The sequence below is a fragment of the Micrasema longulum genome, unplaced genomic scaffold, assembly GCF_059751315.1.
Source record: "Micrasema longulum isolate JH-2025_06_02 unplaced genomic scaffold, ASM5975131v1 h1tg002943l, whole genome shotgun sequence".
Classification (NCBI taxonomy): domain Eukaryota; kingdom Metazoa; phylum Arthropoda; class Insecta; order Trichoptera; family Brachycentridae; genus Micrasema; species Micrasema longulum.
Window position 1 is genome coordinate 24283 of NW_028280060.1, and position 18137 is coordinate 42419.

An 18137-nucleotide genomic window follows, 5' to 3' on the forward strand; every position below is an offset into this window, starting at 1 on the left:
ATGTTTTTCATAAACGCTTCACTATTCAGGTTTTATTTTATTTTTATACCTCTGTTTGTTTCTTTAACTTTGAATAATTTATGTATTTTATTGGATAAACATACGGTATGTACGAAATACATTGAACATTTATTTGCATATTAGTGAAGGACACCTATGCACACACCGAAAAATTGTTTTCACTTAAGACGATAATTTTAATTATGTTCAATATAACAAAAAGAAAGGAAAAATTTGAATTTATCATAGTAAAATTTATGTAATATCTGCTTCTTCCAGTATTTCTAAAACGTTTAAATATATTTTATTTCTTCACAGTGTTACTGTTGTAGTTGAAATCTTTCATTTCAATCACGCCGGGGTCACTAATTATGTAGTGGAATCTTTTGTGTAAATGAAATAATTAGCTTGACTAACCAAAGTTTTGTTGTAAGGTTGCGTGAATGAAATAATTGATTTCATTCACATGTTTTGAAGTTTTAAAAGATAAAAAACAAAATACAAAATTATTCAAAAGCGATTAAATGTCGTACAATACAATGAAAGCATTCATCCCTTTCCCGAAACTGTTCATAAAGACTTGAGTCTTTCTTCAGTTTCACATATCAATATAATTTTTTTTGAACTAATTAAGCGAAAATTTATTATTTCTTTTCAATCAAACCACGGTAATTACAAAACAAAGAAACTTTAAATGCTTTCATTGTACCCCTTACTGCAATATTGTCAATTTGTGATCAATCAAATACACATGGTCAGCACAACAACCCTTTTTTAATTTCCCAGTATGAGAGTGAAGGAATACAGTGTTAGTTACAAATTGAGACCGCGGCCGCACGCTCCAGATTCCGCCTTGGAAAGGAAGAAGAACGTAGTAATACAAATAAATAAAAAAACAACACAAAACCCAAATACATATAGGAAACATTGGAATAATTTGCCCTATACAACATGCACTCAAGCAACAGAAGATAAACAATACGTATCCATACCAAATCACAGGCGAACATCAAATTATTAAGACACTACTGGCAAAATCCTAACACAGATCCTGACATGATCCCTATCGAACTCACTCGAAATTACTTCTCGTCATAATACTGAATTCCTCGCAAAAACCATTATCCTAATACCAGCAGTAGAAACAATCCTATGCAAAGACCCTAATCGTCCTAACAATCTCTCAGATCTTAGAGCAGACGAAACGGGTCCTAGAGCATGGTCGGCGCGTGGTTCTCTTGAGTTCACTACTCCATATACATATAAGTACTAATACATATAAGAATTTGTTACCCACTAAGTCTAAAGACTTTTCGGTGGGACGCATTTTTTTTTTATGACAGGTTTATATTACATTTATTTTATTTATATTTTACAGATTTATCTATAAACAGGCACTATAAAGTATCGAGAAGATATTTCTTCAGTTCTTTTTTTTTTCATTTGAAGATTTTTCATGTTAATGATGGTTTGTGGGAGATCATTGAACAATCTTGGAACAACGCAATTTAATGTTCGCTCTCCAAAGTAATTTGTAATTCGGGGAACAGACAGGAACAGGAACAACTTGAAAACGTATTTTTAAACAACCGGGTTGTGGATCCTTGATAGTTAAGAGGACTAAGAGATCAGAGGTCTGAGGTTCGAACCCTGTTCTGCCATAACTCGATTATAATTATTTTATACTGAGTTATAAAACAACGCAGTAAATGGTCCCAAAAACTGTTATATTTGTGTAAATCGTAAGAAAAACCTATGTGTACTTTACCGACTTGAACTCACTTGGTTACTGTTCAATTTTAAGTATAATCCCTTTTGAATAATTGTAAAAGATTGCGAAGTTTACTGGCCAATGAAGCGCATTTTAAGACAACTTCCAGAAAGGCAGTTGACAACAAACAGAATTACCCATTTGTTTTATTTTTAAATTAAAGGAAATAAATACGTTAATCAAATCTTCTAATTATCAAGCTTTCACTCAATTAGAATATTTTATAAAACACTTAAAATATTCAAGTCCAATGAACACATTTTTGTAAATTCTTATACTTTTAAGTGCTGCGACAGTTTTATAATAATTTAATAACACAAATGCTATAATTGTGTATTTTTTATTTGACTCTTATGATATGATTACACTTTTAAGATCGTAGGAGGAGCCTAAGTTTGCACATGCGCAGAAAACCATCCCTTATTTCCTTGATTGTCTGCAACAAAACCTCCACTAACCAGTCCTATTTCATCCCTCGGCAAGGGAGGGTGTATCAGTTGTTCCTAAAAACATCGCGAGAGACAATAATTTGCGCGCTAAGCCTAAAACCATAGTTAACATTAATGTTTGTAGCATAAACATAAATTGACAATGTTCAGTGTTTTCAATAAGTGATATAATCACCTTAAAATTACGCAATAAAAATATATAAAAACAGATGTATATTAGCGTGAAGTATTAGGATTTAAAAAAAAATTGAACAATAAACAGACGATTCTGACAAGAATTTGAATGAATGTGATTTTTTTTTCATTAACTGCCATTTCGTTTTCAAATCTGATTTTTTTCTAATGAAAATGTTAAAGCTCCAACTGTTTTCTAAGTGTCGTATAAAAAATAATATTTCTGTTAGTTTTCCGTAATTGGGGCTGTTGAAATAAAATGCATTTTATTAATAGTCAATATGAATTAATAAAAAATGCCAGGTAAAAGTGAACATTTAAAGATGACGGAAGGAGCAGAGAATATGGCTTTTCGCTATTGTATCACAGCGCTTCTTCTTGGCCTGGTCATCATAACAACAGCTGATGGTAATTACTTTTTTGTTTTTAATCTTACACATATATATATATATATGCGGATTTTATCCAAATTTTTGTTGACTATTACAGAAATTTAATCCGAACAAAAAATCTTACTCGCTGGCGCTATAAAAACTTCAACTGGTCGACATCAGGTGTTTTAATATAACTGTTTGGGTATAATTCAAGACAACTGAGCTGTAGTGGATGAGTGTTAAGTATATTTAGCGATATTTTTGAAACAGCAATTGAAAATATTGCTACACCGCGTCTATCTTCCTCTGTTTTATCTTTCATACATCTATTTAACTTCTTGTTCATGCATAATTGTACATTTGCGGGCTTATAATTTAAATTTCAAAACATGCGAGAAAAAAAATATCAACCATGTTTGAGTATGTTCAAATGCTTGCAGACTGGCAGGATTTCCTCCCTAGGGAGTTATTCATATTTATATATATTTCAATAGAGAGGAAAAACATTTTTGAGAAGGGAATATGGAAGTCTAGGCATTTGCCATGTTACATAGTAAATATTACACAGTGATTGTTTCACAGTGTGTAAAGTGGCCACTTAAACCAGCCAATGACAGCTCATAAGCCCTGTAAATGCCTAGACTTCCATATTCCTTCTCAAAAATGTTTTCTCTCTCTGTTGAAATAAATTTAGAAAAAAAAGATTTCTAAAAGCATTGAAACCATAATCAATGTTTACGTTTATTCTTCAATTCCACTGTTTTTTAAACTCCTTTTTGTTCATTATGTTTATTTATATTTACAGTTTACATAGCAACTCTTTTATTATTTTTTTATTTTTTTCACAGACATTAAAAAAAATATAAGACAGATATTACAAATACATTTCAGAAGGTCCAGTTAAAGGCTTCCTCTTAGTATTGGTAACATAGATAATAGTTTCATAAATATAATACATAATGTAAAATAACCAACGGTACATAACTCGCAATATTATTAATATGCCGATGTAACTCACATTACTAAAAAAATATATAATTCTACAACTTAATTTCGATTGCACAGTTTGCACATAATCATATTTATTTTCATTTTTATTGACACTAAAAAATGTAAATCGGGTTTTGGTCCCATGCCTAGAGTCCCGGACTCACGGCTCAAAGCTCCGTGGTTCAAATCCCACTCTACCCCAACTTAATTCCCATTTTCTAATAGCAAATTATTTACAACCCGTTGAAAATGGCCCGCAAATTTTAATATTTGGTCAAATCATAAAAACGCTAATTGTTAAAAAAATATAAGAAAAATGTGCAAATGTGAATAAAAGATGCACACGGTGACAAAATATTAGTTCATAGTTTATCTGGAAAAATATTGTTAATTATTTCATATTTAATAATTTAAACAAATATTGTAATAAAAATAAATGTATTTAAAAATAGAACTAGTAATATGTGTATATAAATTGACCAAATCGATACTTGATTCTTATGATAATAAGGAGCAATAAAGAGAAAGGAAAGATGTAATAAAAATAAAAGAATAAAGGAGAGATTAAGGAAGAGATTACATAAGTTTCTTCAGGCGTGATTTAAACGGAGATACTGCAGAAACATCATTGATAGAGGATGGGAGATGATTCCACAGTCGAGCCGCAGGGACACTATATCAGTAAAAAAAGATGGAGGAACAAGCGAGCTCAGTCCTACTGGAGTTGGATAAAAAAAATGTATTATTACGTTTAGTAAAAGTTAAAGCGTTAAATTGTACGGCGAAGTTTCTTGAAAATGTACTGAAAAAAAATGTTTTAAAATAATAAAAACGAATTTCTTTGAACGACGTCACTAGTTCTTCCGAATCATCCAATTATTGGGGAGTTGCGATAGATTTCCTGTTTACGGTATGTCAACGGACCAATCAGCAGAACTCACAGAAAAGAAGGGGAAGAGAATTTGAGACGTCACACGCCTTGTAAGTTCAAAAATACAAAATCACAACGCTGAAAACACGACTCATAAAAATTAAAAAAAGAAGTTTTTGGATTAGTTTAATTCTCAAAATGAAATAATTTTAAAAAATCTCTGAACTTTCCGATTGTGGATGGGAATGAAGAGGGTGATTTGAGAATACGAACGAGTTTGTAAACTATAAATGCTGAATATTTCACAGTGAGTTAAGTGATCATTTAAGGCTGTAGTCTGGTAAAACGCGCGAAAAATTAGGAAATCATACGATTTTGCTATTTTAAAACGAATGTTTTTTTTGATCGCGCAGTGATAAAAAAATAGGAAAACATTAATTAGATAGAAACAATAATTTTCAAATGTATTTCAATTAAATAATAGCCTTAAAAGTTTTATGTAAATAAAATATAATTACTTTTAATCCGGCAGATTTTGCCATTTCAAATTTAGGCTTAACTAAGGTATCTTAGATCTCAATAAATACTTAGTATTGAACTAAAATTTGTCGTAAAAATTTTATAATAATATTTATATTACTGGCCAATGAAGCGCATTTTAAGACAACTTCCAGAAATCCAGTTGACAACAAACAGAATTACCCATTTGTTTTATTTTTAAATTAAAATAATATTTAACATGAAAGAAGCGGCAGCAAAATCATATTTTTTTGTTTTTGAAAAGAAATACAAGCATTTTAAACCACATACATTTTTATGATATTTTCTTTTATTTTTACGTAAAATTATGCCTTTGGTAATACTTAAAAAAGATATATTTATTGAAATAGTTTAGTTAAAACCTTATTTAATAGAATTGTTTTTTTTTTTAAAGAGGAGACTTCCGGTTGTAATATTTTATTTATAACAACATTTTATTTACATTTTTATGACCTTCATACCTGCCGTTACCGCTACCAATATATGTTTTAATAGAAATACCTTTAAAAATTATTGTTTTTATCTAATTCATGTTTTTTTTTTTTTTTAATTATTTCGGTATTTAAAAAAAAATCGTTTTAAAATAGAAAAATCGTATTATTTTCTAATTTTGCACGCGTTTTACCAGACTACAGCCTTAAAGCAGCCAATTAAAGGTTATAAGACATGTGTATGATGAGATAATCATATTTTTTTATAATTCCTTCGTATCGGTTGAAATATCTGTGATATTTCCTTCGTCTCTGTTTAGGTATTGATCACAATTATTGTACCTTGGACTTGACAAAAGTTTAAAAAGTGTTTTCCAAACAATCATCTAATTCCCTACCATCAAACATTAAACCTACATTCTACACAACTAACACAAAACACTAGTCACAAAGACAAAGCCCATAAATATAATAAATCTGGGATATAACAATTAAATTGTAATGATTGCGATTCATTCTACATTGGAAAAACTAAAAGAAACTTTAATATGAGAGTAAAAAAACACTTACTCGTAAGGTGCAAAAATAATAATATTTTTTCTGAATTCGCAAACAATCTGATAAAAATAAATATAATAATAATAATCAAATAATCATAACTTCAATAAAGACACTGGATTAAAAGTACTTCATGTTGAAAATAAAATATTAAAATTAGACAAATTAGAAATCTTAGAAATTAAAAAAGCGATTCGTAATAAGAAAACAATAATTGATAAACAAATAAACTTTGACTTTTAACTTTTAATTTGACTTGTAATTTTATCTTTCAATGCTAACTTTTTTATTTTAATTCTTAATTTTGACTTTTAATTTTAACTTTAAATTAAAAAAAAAAAATTTAATTTGAACTTTTACTTTTGATTTTAATTTTAACATTTAATTTCAACTCTTAATTTATACTTATTCATGTGTACATCTACTACCTGCATCTAATTAATTATTGTTAGTCGTGTATTTTACTAAGAAATATAAATATAAATGGAAGCAGAGAGAGAGGGAGGAAAGTAAAGTTGGAGCTATACAATGTCTTCTCCCTTTTATGTTCTTTTTATTTAATATTTATTTTTTTCCTTTTTTAGAATGTAATTATTTTTTCCCCTCTCCTCCTGCATTCATAATAAATTAGTGTGAAATATGTAATTGGTCTCACTTTTTTAATTGTTTTTTTGTACCTTGTATCTATATCAAGACCTTAATTAATAAATAAATAAATAAACAATATTTCTTTTAGTCCTCTCCTGTCTAGCTTCGAAAATATTGATATCAAATTACCACCCTTGTAGGGAGAAAAAGATTTGATTGGCTCCACGTGCAGTATTTAGTTACCATGATAAAAATAAAATAGGAAAGAATTTATTAGTTACGTAAACCTTGACGAAGACGCTTGTTTGCTTTGAAACCGGTTAGTGGAAAAAAATATAAATAAAAAAAAATTGTGGTTAAAAATAAAGTTGTTTTATTTATTTTATTATGTTAAAAAACTTGTTTATATATTTAACACCGTAAGAAAAATTCTTGACAAAACAACTTTAAATCATGTATACTACTCAATGTGTCAAACCATTGTAGATTATGGCATAATTTCATCGGGTGGGTAGTGGAGTGAAGGAAATCCAACCTGTCTATAAACATTTAGACATACTGAATATACTACAGACGTACATATTATATCAATCTGTTATTGCGAAAATCATATTATTTGTCCAAAATTAATTATTTAGCCCTGAAGTTGTATCAAAACAAAGAACCTTCTTTAAAAATTCACCATTTTGTAAACAGTATAGATATTTACTATTGACTTCTTATTTTCCTTTTTTTTGATAATTCGTTTCTTATAGGAGCTAGAATCATCTAAACACCCTTAAAAGCGCATTGAGATATATAAGAGTCTCGAGCGTTTGAAATATGGTTTCTCAACCTGCGGCCAATTGGCATATGTTTGATAGAACGGACTTTAGTCTGTTGCAAGTGTTCGCCGGCTACTTTTCAAAAATGTTCTCCTCGCAATTACTAAAATACGCTAAGATACTGCACAAATCGACACGGAAAAGCTATGGCTTAACCTTTTACAGGTAAGTTATGTTCTTATCTTAATCAATACTTGTTTGAAATAGCTATTTTAATGTAAAAAAACGTTTTATTAATATGTCACCGGTCGTGAGCTATCTCCTGTCTCTGTCCTGCTCAGTTAGTCGGGCGTATCGTGAAACGATAAACAAAGATGACGCGTATGCGAAAGAGAGCGAAATACTGAATAGAACTTACGGTAGACCGATGTAAACAGCCAGTGCTTTTTACGTTCCTACATGTTTTGCTTAGCAAAGTCAACATATTATGACGCGCGACACTTGTTCCCTCAGCTGGTCATTCTTTTTCTTTTTGGGACGACTTTTTAGCTCGGATATGTATGAAGTATCATCTCTTTATATCAATGTAAAATCACCTAGTTTTATCTGCCGTCTTTGGACATACGGTAAACAAATATGAAAAATATTTTTCAAAAACGGTTGAGTTAAAGAGCGCGGAAAACGGGACAATGAAACGTCGAAGTTATTTAGGCACAATCAGTCCTACGTGCAGTTGTCTTTTTTGAATTATCGGGGAGGCATTTGGAAAGAAACTTATTTTGGAGATTTATTACAAAAAAAAAGAGTAGAGACACGACAATGGTCTATATTGTATAATAAAATCAGAGTATACGGGAAGAAAATACGGGAATAAATTTGAATGAAGCGAAGCGAGACAGCGTTTCCTTTTTTGAGGGTTTTTATTATATTTCAAACACAAAACTATGTTCTTTATTCGCTAAGTCACGGACAAGGATCTCTTAAACGTAAATCTATAATAAAGCAAAGCTTTTAATATCCTCAAAATTTTACAAACACATGATTAAACGATTGTATTAGTTCACAAAAAAATATCTACACGGCCTGTCTTTATATTGTACTTTATAAACTATATCTTAACATATCCATATACTTCTAACTTGGTTTTACGATAAATATTAATAACGTTTATAATTAAAATATCTTCAATCCGTGCTTCATGTCTGAGGATGGTGATTACGCCTGACTCCAGGCATGGCTCGTCTGTGGACAGTCTCCCTCCATCTGGAACGGTCTTGTGCTCTTCTATGGGCATTCGTCAGTGATGATTCTGATAACTCAGTGGCTGTACCGCTCCATCTTGTCGGTTGACGTCCACGCGACCTTGTCCCTTCAACACTTCCTAGGAGAATAGTTTTCTCCAAACCATCAGAATCTCCCCTGGAAATATGCCCAAATAACTGCAGGATTCTTTTCTCGCACATGGATATCAGTCTTTCTCCTATGTCCAGTTCCTGGAGAAAAGATGCATTCGTACGTCTGGCCGTCCACGGAATCCGCAGCACTCGCCGCCAACACCACATTTCGAAAGCTTCGATTTATTTCTTTTCAGATTCCCTCAGTGTCCAACACTCCACACCGTACATGAACACTGAAAAAACCAAGGCTTTCACCAGTCTCTTTTTGGTGTTAATGGTTATACTGCGATTCTTCCAGATTAAAATAACCTTGATACAAAATTTATGGAGAACGTTAAATTTTTTTGGAACTTTGGTGTTCTATTAAATAGTAAACTCGATTTCATCGAACATGTCCGGCAATTACAGATGATGCATACAAAATGTTAGGTTTCGTCACAAGAGTCAATAAATCGTTCAGTGATATAAATACGAGTACCCTAAAAAAATATTTTCGCATCTGTTCAAAGCCGGCTTGAACACGCAACTTTAAAACGATCACCATGCAACGAGAATCACAAATAAAAAGCAGAAAAAATCCAGTACCAATTCAATTTAATAGTACAGATATTATTTATTTATTTATTTATTAATCTTTACACGGCACAAATGCCTTTTATAAACATAAACATAAATACAATTAACATACAGTGTTGTATTACAAAATTATGAAATAATTTAATAACAATATATGTATACATATTACACAGTTGTTTTATAAATGTTCTATTTAATAACTTTGGGATTTTAATACTTAACCTACTTAGGTAGAAAAATAAATAAATAAAGATAACGCGGTATATTCGAAATAGAAAAATCATAAATGATTGATTTGTTGGTATTGTTGCAATGTATATTGAATGCCCTAGGAATAATACTAACTGTCTCCTGATAAGAGCTCAGGGGTTCTCAGCCGTTTTAAAAATAAAATATGAAAAGAAACATAATAATTAACCTTTAAAAAAAAATAATTTAAAAATTTCAAAAAATATATGAAAATTTCGATTAAAAAAAAAAACAAATATCTATATAACTGTATTATTGTGATCAAATGTAGCAGAAAAAATCCAGTACCAATTCAATATAAATGTACAGATATTATAAATGTATTATTGTGATCGACTGTAGATTGTAATAAATAAATTTAAAAAAAAACAATTTCACTATTTTTTACCAAGTCCAAGTTAAGTTGTACGTATTTTTTTAAATCACGGTTTAAAAAATACACGTATAAAAAATGTATATCTTGCTATTTTTAATTGGTAATTAGTTCATTATTTCAAGAGATAAATCAATTATTTATATGAATTGTCAAAATAAGCAATTTCATATTGAAATACAATAATAGCAGACATGAATTGAGGCTTTCATTTTATAATTGAATTCCAAGTCCATTGAAATGTAAATAACTCAATTATCACTCGAACAGATTGGTCAATTAATGATAGTCTGAATTCAACGTGCAATGCTGTCGTTCATTAATATATTATTTTATGAAATTCCAAATAATAACAATAAAATGACAATCGATTATGCGAATTCCACCTGTCGTATGGTAAAATGAATATTCTCATCTTATTTTATTAATTTAAATTTGAAAAATAATATTTTCAGGCGTTGCCTAGTATGTAGGTGAAATAATCCAATTAGATGAATCTCACCCACATAAATTACCTTCTCTTAAATGTTCTTCATCTCTGTTGTAATATGTTAATTATTAACCAATGGTTATTTACTGAGGGGTGGTCATTAACTAGTGCTTTGACCCTATATTACCACCAATTTTATAAAAAATAAGATAGGTAAGTAATAAAAATTAAAGAATATATATACATGGCACATCAATTTAATAAACCGCAAACACAAACATTTGATTAACTTTCAATAATAAAAAAAGAGGTCATATATTCGTAAAATTATCAAGAGTTTCGATTCTAAGATCCCCCTCACTTAGGAAAATTTAGCCCTTAACACGTTTGAAAACAGTTTTTGTCCTTGTTAACTAAAATGATTTAAAATAAAATTTTCCCAATTTTTGATATCTAAAGCTTTGCTAACGAAAATTTAACGTGGACTGAATCTCTATGTTTATACATAGCAAATTGTATTCTTGCTGTCCCCGAAATTTCCCCAAAAAAAATATGGAATACTCTACTACTTTAGATGCAACCTCAGAGTAATAATTCATTAGCAGGTGGCGTATTATTACGCTGAGGGTGTATCAATGAATAATGAGGTATGGATAAAGAATACGTATTGATAAACAATTAATATTTCAAGCATTGACTTTGTAGTCTAACGTTTTACGAATTTTAAAAAAATATTTGTATGTATTAACGTAGGTACCAACTATGCACGACACTATCCTATTTTGCTTTTAAATTTCTTAGCCAACAAATTTACTTGTGATATAGACATTTTAAAAACGACAATTATTCATTTTATAACGTTTTTTAATGCACTGTTTAAAACTTATTTTTAATGTCGTAATAAAACTTTCTTTTTCATGCAATTTTTTTTCTGTTTTTGATTTGTATTATTATTATCCTATATCTTTCTAAAATTAATGTATTGAATATTTTTGTGTAGCATAAATAATATTATTATCTTATGTATAATACTATAAACTAATTTTTATTATTTGTTTTTAACATTAATTTGTAATTACCATTTTTTCAGACTTATATAATTATGTATATATAAAAGTATTTACAATTTGCTTTTTAATTCAATCACTTTTCTTATATCCATATTGTTTTTCTTTTTACTATATGTAAAGTTTCACTTTTTATTTTGAATAGCAGTATGCTTTTTATTGTTTCTACATGTAAACAAAAAAGCGTTGTTTATTTTTTTAAATTATTACTTACTATGTTTGTACTTACCTGTATAGTTTTTGTAAATGCCCCCTGGGCGTATTGCTAATTAAATAAAAATATGAAATAACTACTTACCGGTATACATTAAACAGTCGGTAAGTGGTTACATACAAATATTTTATAACATTTAGTTATACAAACGAGTATTGAGACTTTTTTGGGAGGGTAGCAACGGTTTCAGCTTCTACTAGACTTTCTGGCAACTTATTGAACACTTTTTAACCCTTATAAAACTATTTGTTTTGATTTTCAGTCAGTTTTACATTAGACAACCTGAAATCATGTTTGATGCTTGTGAAAGTTTTCGTTGCACCTAATACTCTTCAACATAATATCATTTGAAAGCAGCTCGCTTTTTTATTTGATAATAAACGATTTATTTTTGTTAATCTAGTAAGATGTAAGTAAAGATGAAATTATTTGATGTTGATTTAACACTTCAATGGTACTACCCTGATTGTTCTGTTTTGGGTAACTTGAATTTTTGTAATAATCACATTTCTGATTCAAAAAACCTCATTCTTGAGTTGTAGATTTTCTTCTAACAAACTTCGTCTAATTTCCCGTGACACCTGAATGAAGTTCTACCAATTTGAGGGGAAATTACCGAACTATATAAAGTTATGCACACATGCGACACTTTCAAGTTAACACGAGTCATCCAATCAAAAGTTTGCAAATCTTAAGGACTGTGTTCCTTGTATTTCTTGCATAATTTTAATCCAGAAGTCTGATGGAAGTTGCTTCGTGAAAATGCACATGGTAAAATAAGCTTGCTAGGAATTCACAGATACAGTATTGCGAGTAACCCATGATATAAAATTAAAAGTAAAAAATAACGACAAGTGAAACATTTACTTACACTAAAAAATTTTGAATAACCTTCAAAATATATTTATTACAAAATTAATTGCCTGTAATATCAAAACGGGAATTTTCGCAAATCGGTAAAAAAGTTAAATATATTTATCGATTTTAAAAGCGGATATTTTTATTATTATCATGATATGTGTTGATATAAAAAACAAGTTTTTTTACATAATTTTCGGGTATAAAAACGAGTACATACAAAACGTCTTTAAGTTAGCTAGTTACAATGAATTTTCAGAATTTTCACAAACAAACTTTTAAAACTGTTTTAAACTCATAAAAGTTTGATTGAGTTTGATACCCTTGTAAGGCAAAACGACTGTTACTTGAGGTGATAACACACAAAATGTCACAAAAATTGCATGAGCTTATATCTAAAATGAAATTTCACTATCTGAATATGTAATTTTTTCTTGTCTCCCTTTTCTTTCCTTCCCATTTCTCTTCCTCTCTTCATAGTAAAGAGTAGATTTTTAGTAAATTCTTAGTTTTTTTAAAAAAGAACAAACATTATATAAGTCACTCAAGTGCAAAATTCCTAAATTTTACGCAAGTCATGGTCAAAAAAGTTTTGTTTTCAAAAGAAAAAAAATTATAATCTCCCCAATGAAGTAAAAACTATTAAAACTAATATATCACTAAATAAATTCAAAGTAAATTTTGAAAAAAAAATTGAACCCGAGTAAAAGCTGCATTCTATTTTAATTAGTATTCCAATATAATTTTTTTATTTTTTTCGTGTAATTTGTATTTTTCTCATGTATATTCGAAATTATATAACTTCAAATGACTTAATACTATAACAGTGTATGTCACTTTCAACAAGTAAAATATTATGTAACTATATTAATTAGTAAAAAATAAAAAATATTTATATAACTAGAATATGTCCAAAAACTTATTTATTTTCTTAAACTGAAAATGTGTAGAGTTTTGAAAAATATGAAGTGTTTTATAATAAATAAAAAAATAGTTTGAAAATCAAATGGTATCGTTTTCTTAAAATAACGATAGTCTACGATGTACTGAACCTTTTTAATTTAGCCTTACAATAAAAAAATCTGTTGTGTTATATAAAACCGTTTTATCTGCTGAGTTGGTGTTTTACAATCCTGCCAAATTTAATTAATTACTGAGTCGTATAAAAATAATTAAGTTTTGCACATTCGTGATATAACTGGAAGGTTTATTACAAAGGGGTAATAAAGGTCTAACAATAGGCCCTTTATTGTCTCTCTTGTACGGAACCTATGTGATAAACACACTACACATACGTTTTAAATGTAGATAAGTGTCATTTTACATTGTTTCACAGAAATAAGCCTGTAATTATGATATACAAAATTAACCCTTTTGAAAGTTACAAGAACTAAAAAGTTCTTGTAATTGATTTTTCTGGTAATTCCGAATACGCTTTCCATTTATTTCGAGTTAAAAATACGAGAAATTTAATAAAACACTTTGAGCACCAGCCGAATACACATAGAATTTACTCTGTGCCTTATTTTTGTGAATTATCATGCTTTGTGAAGGGTTTCTTAAAAGTGTCATAATTATAAAAATACTATGTTAAATCAATTAAAACCTTTTATGTTTATTTAAAACATTTTAAAATGTCATTTTTGCCAACAGTTTTGCCAACATTGGTCTTTATGGAGAAAAGTCCCGAAAAGCGGTTTTCAAACAAAAATTATTAGTTTGTAGTAGTTTAAATTTTCATCTTAGTACCTTTTAAATTGCGAATCTAGCAAAAGCTTCAAAAATATCACATTGAAATAACTTTAAGGTTCTCAAATTTACACCAACAAACATTGAACATAAGCACTTGTTTGAACATTGTGAGACCCATGATTGGACTCTCCTAACCCTTTCGACACGGGTGTTAATTCAAATATCTTCGAAATGTAAGATTTTTTTACTTTCTTACATAATAAAAAGAAGTATAAAGTTCTAGAAAAAATAAGTTGGCTATCGCCAAATGTTACTTACATTTAATTTTTTGAGCCTCCAGGGATCGATCTCGCGAGAGATAATATTATTACTTTTAGGGTTTGGACATTAAATAGTGGACACTTACGTGGTTGATATTTAGGTATAAAAAATAATGGCCAATAAAAAAAAGGGTCAACACAATTCGCAAAATGATTTTAACGACTTTTTGACTTCAAGTTATATTTAACTAAACCTTTAGCCATCCGGCGTAAAATTGTAGAGAAATTAAGAAGGCCGGAATTAGCTAACGAAAACTAATAATTAAATAAAAAACTAGTAAAAAATGGCCCTTTTGAATACGTGTCACCATTTCACTGTGTCACTGTGTGGAAACCCGAGGTTGAGATTTAATCGCCTGATAATCACTGTCTCTTTTCATCTTACTAATATTAATTGTATGTCTTGCTTAGTGATTTAATTAGATTACATGTCTTTCTCTCAAAATTTTTTTAATTTGTAATGTTATTTGTCATAGGGTACTAGATATTTTATCATTTGTGGGGATCCTGATGAACATAATATTTCATTTTAAATTATTTGATGTAGCAAAATTTAAGTTAATTTTTTTCTCATGTGTTAAGATTTTCTTAAAGATTAAAAAAATTCTTGGAAATATTAGTAGTAATTGCCAAGAAATTGATTAATAAAGTATAATTTGCAACGTCGGTTATAAATATTATAGGGACGGACGGGTTAATATTAAAAGCTTTATAAAAAATACTGAATGAAGCAAATAAGTCATAAATTCAAAGGTTTTTCAAACTTATACATACGTAAGTAAGGTTTCTCAGGTTGGTCGCTTGGTTGGGTTTCAGTTAATTGAATTCATGTTTGTTTTGAAATCCCAAAGTGCATTTTTCTATTTGGCAAACATCTCAAGCTCAGGGTTTGTGAAATTGGATATCCTTTACCCAAGAAAACTATTAATCTCCAACATAAACGGAGGATGTTTTTTTACATGAAATTGATATTTTTAATTTAAAAAGGTATGTTATTATTTTTAATGTTTATAATACGCCTCCACTCGTTTGCGAGTGATATCAAAAGCATTTAAATAAAAAAATTATTTTAAATTTTATTAATAAACTTTTACGGGTTACATACATTTAACAAAATATAAATACTTTTAAATTCCATATTCTACTGTTAATGACAATATTTTAAACATCTTTTGTGAAGGTTGTCTGAGTCTTTTGTTTAGTTTTGTCTGGTAGTTTATTGTATAATTTCAGTCCCTGGTTTATTAGTCTCGACTATCCTTGTCTCGTTTTAGAAGGTTGTATATGATATTTTTCAGATATTCTAGTATTGTGTTCATGTTTACTACAGTTTTTTTCAAGTTTTAATTCTTCGTCTACAATTACATCAGTGGCTAATTTATAAATAAATTTTAGGGATTTGAGTTTAAAGAATTTGGTTACATTAAATTGCTCAGTTTGTTTAAAGAGTTTTTTGTTTGCTGTTAGATAGGAGAGGTCATATAGAGAGGTCATAACTTTAATATTTTATTTTGCTGCTTTCGTATTCTGTTCATGGCATTTTAATTTCCTGTTCCCCATAGTAGTTGCATATCAAATCTTTAGTTTTCACGTAGGCTTCAATTTGTGGTCGAACATTTAACAATGATAGCATATTCAACTTTCATGCAAATAATACTTTTCTATTAGTGTAATTAGCGCACTGACAAAAAAACAGGCACGTCTCGAAATCAATAGATATAAAAATGTTTGTATGTGTTATATGTTATAATGAACACATATTTTATTAAAAAGGCATAATATCTTTTTCTTTCACTTTGTATATATCTGTTGATTTGTTTTGGCAGAAAGTTGCTACTCTTGGGACGTTGAGATCCAACTGTCTGCAACTTTAAGACGGTCTACCTGAAAGGCGATGACCGGGTGGAATTTCCTTAGCTGCGATGTAAGGGATTCTGGAGTTGTCCATTCTGTTAACATTGTCTCTCCAAAATCTTCTTCTAGCTTTGCTCCATCGCACAACTAATGAAACTAAACTAACAACGCACCGATGTTCTAAGGAGATTCTTTGTCCTGGTAGTGTCAGCTGTTGTTTCTATTCCATTTAACATGATTGGCCTGACACACGCCTTATTTATCTATATTTTGCTTTCTATGTAAACATATCCTTTTTCTTTTTTTTCTATTGATTTAATATGTTTTTTCAATGGGTTAAATCCAAAAAAGTATCATTTTAAGTCAATGCTTATTATATTATCATTATTGTCCCCTATTCGCTCCTTTTTTTACTATAAGAGCTGTTTTCCTTTATTTGTTTTTTTTTCTTTTTTTAAATATCTTTCTTGATCAACTAATCTTTTTCTGGTGTATCTGTAATGATAGTCGGTTTTCCTTTTTGTGGTTCTCCTTTTTTTGTATTTTTTTTTGGTGGTGCCTTCTAGTATTGTCGAATTATATGAGAAGAAATTATCCCGAGTTGTGTACTACTTTTAAAACTGTTCGATGGTTAAGGCTCAAATAATTATTTAATTTCAACATGAAAATTATCTGCCATGCTCTAAGTGTGCCGTGATTCTAATTGATCCTTATCTGGAAGACGAATAATGATGTCACACTCCGAAGACGAGTTTTGGGTTATGGTATTCAAAATTCTCCTCGGCTTCTTGTGCCTGCTTTGATCGTTTAATAACTTTCCACAATAATGTTGTTGCTATACTTGTCTCCTTAGCAACACTGAGAATGCTTTTCTTTTGTACGATGACGGGATCTATTGCATCTTTGAATTCGTCGTCCGTCTTACGATTTATTTTCGGAATGGCTTATGGTCTAAAATAATGTATGATTTGGTTAATTCTTTGTGAGAGATAATTTTAAATAATGTTTTTTACTAAACAAAACACACATAAATAACCATGAAGAGAACACGCCGCAGTCCTATGAGGAGAACGTTCTCTTTATAGGCTTAGTGTTTTCTTCATGGAATTAGGACTTATTTTTGAAAAACCTTCAAATTTATTTATTTTTTAATTTATTTACACTTTTTATCAAAAATGCAATTTTACATTCACTTTGTCAAGCTAAGAAGGGTACATACCCCGTTCTAAGCTAGGCAATTACATTCTAATATATGATAATAGTTAACAAATTAATAGAGAAGAGAGCGCAGACTAATAAAATATAAACTTACTCGCATACACATTTTGATACATATACATTCACACTACATTTTTTATTTTTTTTTTTATTTTATTATTTTTTCACGCCCATAAGGCTTTTACAACCATGAAAGTTTTACAAAATATAAGTATATAAACAACATTAAATTTAAAAAATACAATATAAAGCAACAAAAGATAGAACAGTGTTAAGAAGTAAAGTTGGTATAAAAAAAAGAAGATGAGTATATAAACAACATAGATTTAAAAAAAAAAACACAATATAAAGAAATAAAATATAGGAACAGTGTTAAGAA

General features: G+C 29.2%; 1 protein-coding gene across 2 annotated transcripts in view; it reads left to right on the forward strand.

The window, feature by feature from the left end:
• Positions 1–2251: 2251 nt before the first annotated feature.
• The window catches only part of LOC148271309 (lachesin-like), a 58048-nt gene continuing 42162 nt past the window's right edge, over positions 2252–18137 (forward strand). For both annotated transcript variants that reach the window (XM_088241542.1, XM_088241543.1), the window contains exon 1: positions 2252–2802. In XM_088241542.1, coding sequence (XP_088097668.1) covers positions 2691–2802 — 112 coding nt within the window. In that variant the 5' untranslated portion in view covers positions 2252–2690. The remainder of the gene's footprint in view (positions 2803–18137) is intronic.